The sequence below is a fragment of the Hermetia illucens genome, chromosome 3 (genome assembly GCF_905115235.1).
Source record: "Hermetia illucens chromosome 3, iHerIll2.2.curated.20191125, whole genome shotgun sequence".
Taxonomy (NCBI): Eukaryota; Metazoa; Arthropoda; class Insecta; order Diptera; family Stratiomyidae; genus Hermetia; species Hermetia illucens.
The window spans coordinates 133,956,540-133,962,539 of NC_051851.1; the positions used below are offsets into that span (position 1 = coordinate 133,956,540).

The following is a 6,000-nucleotide window of genomic DNA, read 5'->3' on the forward strand; positions in this document are numbered from 1 at the left end:
GTGGCCTTAGCTGATGCAATAAACCGGTGCTGTTAAGTCTCAACCTAATGTCAATTACAGAGTTGCTGGGGAGCCTCAGGTTCACTTCATATACCAGCTCGGCCGGTCTTGCAGCAAATTCGAGGCAGTATATGGTCCAAGAATTAATGCCCTTGCTGGACGGCCAGAAAAATAATACATTGTTGACTAACCGATTCGTTGTCCAGATGCCTAGATGCGCTAGATCGTAAACAGCGTCAAATGCTTGCTTACAGAAATCGTCCGAATATATGGACTTGGTCCCTTGTCTGAGGTCTTGCAGTATATACTAGACGTTGAGTCGAAGACAGGAAACTCCCTAAATGAGTATCTGGAGTTGATCCTAAGGCCCTGAAGAACTGCGTTGTCCTTCTGCGCCTTTACGATTACTGGGAAAACGACGATGGCGGGGATGTTGCAACACATAACAAAACGTCACCAACTGCGTTATCGTCTCCAGGCAGGTGTTAAATGTGGGAAGTGAAGTGGCTGATAAAGTTCAAGTGCCGAAGTTGGCGAAGGGATGCTTTGTCGGGCTTTTGTTTCAAAGCAAAGGTGAGTGGTTTATAGTCCGTGAACACTATGGTTTTAAGCGAATACCGGTAGTATTTAATTGCGATGTAAGCGGCTAATAACTCACGATCGTAAGCGCTGTAATTCCGTTGATTGGGGCTCAGCTGCGTAGAAAAGAAGCTCAACGATTGCTAGATTTAGTTCACTTTTCGTTGAAGAGCAACACCAATGTGTAAAGTATCGATGAATACGGTTTCACTAGGGTGGAAAAAGCGCTCAGAGTAAAAACAATCTTTTATATTAGAAAATAGAACTAGAACTGAATCAAAGAAACTGAAAAAAGTTTAGCTGCCACCTAATGTACTGGTTTGATATGATCGCAGATTCCGCTTAACAAGCCTAGGTATCTGAGGGACTCGGAAGTGCACTAATTCAACTTAAAATCTTTTCCAAAAGATTAAATTTATCCGAAGTAACCATGATTTCAAAACACATTGTCACTTGTGAAAGCCCATGCTTTCGACACTTTTTGAAATAATCTATAATAATCATAATTTAAATAGGGGAAAATAGCATTCCATTTCATCAATTTAGGTTAAGGGAAAACACGGGCAAATTTATCGCCTTTGTCATGTTGGCCACGTGTTCAAAATTAAAATGACTTCTTCCCCGGAGTATCTCAAGGTAGGCTTTTTGGATCTATGGTCCCCATGGTAAACCCACGATGCACGCAGATCTTTTGAAATTTCTATAATACACCACAGATCGTCTTTTGAAACTCATAAGCAGTATCAAGCGACCATAAATACCATCTGGATTGAATAATGAATGATGACTTGATAGATGAAATCAAGAAAGCGAAGTCTTTCCAAGTTAATTTGTTGAACAAGCGGGTATGCCGTTGAAGAAGATTGAATTCTAGGAAGCATCTGAGACAAAAAAGCTCCAAATTAATTTCAAATTCAAAACCCTATTTGGGGTTGTCAACAGCTATTTCAAACACAATTGGAATAAAAGTTCTTGATCTACATGACAATCAAAACATTCATTTAGAAGTATAAAATTTAATTACGGAGCTATCTACGGGTACCAAATATCAAAATCTTACGAGGTAAAAACCATCACTTTGGCAATTTGATATATCAAAAATTCTAATATTCATGTAAACCTGAGATGATAAAATTGAAAAGCATATATCATAAAAGGCTTGTCCTTGAACTGTCTTTCCACTATATGAAAGTAATATTTGATTAAAGAACGAACTTATAACTTATAAAATTTTGGCATTTTGCATTGCTAGTTCACATGAAAGTTGACGGTCTTAAAATACCTTTTTGTAATTTCCTCAAAGTGGACGCCGCTGTTTCTCGAGGTCCTCTGCTCTAAGACAATAACAAATGCAGAATTTTGTAGGTATACGGGCCAGATGCCCATTGACGTGTTGATCTGGAAGCTAAAGTGGCAGTGAGTAGATCACACATTGAGAAAGGACAATAGTTCCATTGGAGGTTATGCTATGCAATGGAATACACTGTTCCAGGATGGCCGATGTAAATTTTACGTTCCTGTGTTCATTTCAATGTACACTGAAATGTACTCAATCGATTTAACTCTACTATTATCAGCTAAAACAATTATGCATAGACTTTGTAGGCATGCCTATGCTGCTTTAATCCGATGGATAAGATTCTTGAAATTTTATAAGAGCAAATCATCCAATGACCAAGCTTCGCAACTCTCTCTCTCCCAGAAAAAGTATGAATTCACATCATAAACCTGCATTTGATGCATATCTCTTATCACTTTATATCTTATCTAAGTATGCGAACCAAGTTATTTATGGAACTAATCTCACAAACTTTTTTGCATTGAAAAACAGATAAATATATATTATCAATTTATTACCAGGATTACGCATTATCACGACTGAGAGAATATTTGGTAAAAAAGAAGGAATTCATCAGCTTGTATAGGGCTCACAAACCACTGGATCCTAAATAAGCGACAAAATAATGATTAAGGAAGGAATATTCTACACAAATGTTACCACATCAGTAGATTCCCTTCCGATTCATGATTTCGGTAACGAAGCATGAATCATCCAACATCACATACAGCATACGAGAGAAACGTGATACGAAAAATCATAAAATACTACATTACATTTCCGGAAAGCAAGATTGAACGGAAGTAGACTCGATAGCGGAAAGGAGTGATTGAATACAATGTGGAAAAGTGAATGGAAGATGAATTAATTATCTTTAACATAAACGGCGCTTATAATATGATTCGAATTCGGTTTTCAAAATACGATGTCGAAATGTCGCTTTTTAAAAGCATTGCTGGACATCTATTTTGTACAATATTAATTAGTTAAAATTATTTATATTGAAAAATTTTGAAAAGTACGGAAATATAATGGAAATCCAAAAATAAAAATATTTAATTTCTTGTAAACAAACATATGTACTTAAGCTAAAAATCGAATAATCATTAGAAACACAATATCCTGTAAATATCATATTCACCGTTCTCGCCCGTTCAACAAAATTACATCTGAAATCGTTACAACTTCCATTACAACTAAGGAAATATACAAAGTAAGAGAAATTATAGCGATTCAAGTTAAGATACATAACAGACAGAAATATAACAGCTGTCGTGGTTATCATGATTATTATATTATTCATGTGGATCTCGCTTATAATCAGTCATTTTTCAAAAAATTATCACAGCGTCTAAGATCTCATTTGAAATGAAAACATCACCCATTAAATGAATTTACATAAACAAAGGTTAACATTGGAAATGTGAACTTAACTACGATATATTATGAGAGGCAACGAGCCAGTGTATTAAGCATTATCTTAAAATGTTTTAGAATTGAATAAATTAAAACATTCGCACTGATTCCTTTCAAATATGGTTGCGTTCTTTGCAACGATTAAAAACATTCTCAGCACACAGAAAAAAGTCAAACCAAGCTTTAATAGGCACAGAAAAAATAGACAGAATTGTGCAACTAAAACTTACTAAACATTCGCGGTGTTCCGATTGGTGCTCAGTGAATACTTGGTTGCAGTTAATTCCAAATTAAATATCATTTTCGCGAAAAACTATCTAAGCCAGGTCATAATTTTAATTTCTCATTTAACAGTTGCTTTTACAATTTTTATAAACTTGAAAAGATACCTTGAAGGCAAGTAACTATGTATATCCGATAAAGTCTCGGCCAAGGAGACAAGAAAGTTAATAACGCGGTGAAACACCTAACGCATAATATTCTACATATTGTATTAAACTTTAAGTTGAAATATTTAAAATTAAGTTTAATTAATATGACAGAAAATGTATGAAGATTCTTTTCATTTAGAAAAGAGACTTATTGATTTCGTTTTTTATATTATTTAAGATCTGAATAAATGTTATCTTCTACAACTTAGTTTTTTTTCAAAATCCCCGGCTTCCCAGATAAGAGTAAACAATTTAAATAGCGTTTCTTGTAATAGATTATCTTCCTTGAAGCAGAGGGAACGAGTATCATTCCCCAATTAAACAAACTTCCCCTACTACTCCCAAACACTTCTGCTTACTAGAAAATATATTTTTGATAAATTGCACTGAAGCATATTTTCAGTATATCATATTTGGCACAAGATACATCCTTAAAAGAGGAAAAACAGTTTTAGACAGCGAATCTATCCTATCTTTTATAAATCATTCCTGGCGTCGCTAACGGTTTGCTGCGATTCGTGATTGTTTTGAATCCTGTTGAGTATGGAACGGGTATGACTAGTTTGTTTATTTCCCAAACTGATACCAATTTTTTAGGATAATTGCTAGTGGGCAACAGGAAACTGAAATGCCTTTCTACACTACGAGTGCCATCAGGACAGAAGAGAGCGAAAATTTAAGTTTCTCGCAATGGCAGATGGTTACATAAAGAGGAGATTCAAGAACCAGTGAATCTGTATAAATTGGAATAAAATATCTAGCAAATATAGAAAATGTGATGTTGATGGATCAGTTTGTCAAGATATGCAAGGTTCAAAAGTCCCCGATGTTCGTTTCGCAGAGAAATAAGCTGGGAACAACTACTAATGAGCTTATTGCATAGTGCTGACACGTTCAAGAAGTCATATTCAGCATTTGTGGATAAGGTTCTATCCTCACAGGGAATAAAAAAAACTTTTGATGGTTTGCAGTTTTTTGAATTTAAATTTCAAAGAATTGTTGATGTAAAACAAATCCACCCTCGATACAAAATTGTCTTCGACACTGCCGATAATGCCGAGACCTTCATCTCATTCAACAATATTTTTAAAAAAATGTTGAGACTGTTTATTTAGTAAAGGTTCATTTATCGCTATGGAATAATAGAAATAATCTTTCGTTCTCAAGCATCTCCGTCCCACTTGGTAAGCCAGCTAGACTAAACAAAAGGAACCCAGAGAACAACGATGAGTTTATTCATCCCTCCACAATAAAACGTAGAGTAACCGGGAATATATAATTTCTCATCATCATCATCAATAGAAAAGAACTCTAAGCATTCCAACTTTGTAAGGAGGTTTACTGATTTGATGGGGGCTATCTGACGTCCCATCCTACGCCGGAGCATATCTTCCACGCAGTGGGACAATATCTTCCGCGTCTTCTGTTTCTTTCATATACAACCTAGACCAGAAGTATTAGGCCTCCTCTATAAAATGTTGATAACTTGAAATGTTAGGCCTGCTGTAGCCCTGTAAGTTGGGGCTTAAAAATACACTCAAAGTCTTCCTTGTTTGTTGTAAAATGCGATTAAAAGGGATAGACATTTGTGGGCTAGCAACCTGCAGAATTCCGAAACCTTACTATTACCAAAACTTCAACAACGCCTTGGATAGGAACACACCTCACACCGAAGACCTTTGTCTATCGAAAACGGACTATGATTGGTTTCTGGAATTAGTGCACCCTCCTTAATAACAATATCGAGGGTCCTCAGAGTTATCGCGAGAGAGTTCAAACGAAAATTCAAACGATATAAGCTGGATATTCTGGGCGTAAGCGAAGTAAGATGGTGGGACTTTGGAGACTTCTCTCCCTTTTGCCGTACTTATCGCAATGTGCTTTTGTACTCTGGAAAGCCAAGTGGTAGCAGACACGAATCCGGTTTCAAGCTGTTTCTGACGACTACCGCAAGGCGGCAAGAGGCTTCCGATATAGTGGAAAAGGATGCTTTCTTCGAGTAATTACATGCAGTTCAAGGGAAGCTTCTTGAAGATGACATTGTGATCATGATGGTTGATATGGATAGGAAGGGGGCTCTGACAACATCTTACTCGGACATATGATGGGGAAGCAGGGTCTTGACGACAATAATGAGAAATGTGGAAGGTTTATGGACTTGTGCAAGTTTCACTGCCTCGTCATTGATGATCGATAGGGTACAAGCAATCAAATTGACCACTTTGCGATGACCAG

General features: G+C 36.4%; 1 protein-coding gene across 6 annotated transcripts in view; it reads left to right on the top strand.

Annotated features, from left to right (window-relative positions):
- Nucleotides 1-3,969, top strand: part of LOC119653049 (choline/ethanolamine kinase) — a 54,105-nt gene extending 50,136 nt beyond the window's left edge. For all 6 annotated transcript variants that reach the window (XM_038057517.1, XM_038057518.1, XM_038057514.1 and 3 more), the window contains one exon: nucleotides 2,440-3,969. In XM_038057517.1, coding sequence (XP_037913445.1) covers nucleotides 2,440-2,532 — 93 coding nt within the window. In that variant the 3' untranslated portion in view covers nucleotides 2,533-3,969. The remainder of the gene's footprint in view (nucleotides 1-2,439) is intronic.
- Nucleotides 3,970-6,000: the final 2,031 nt, after the last annotated feature.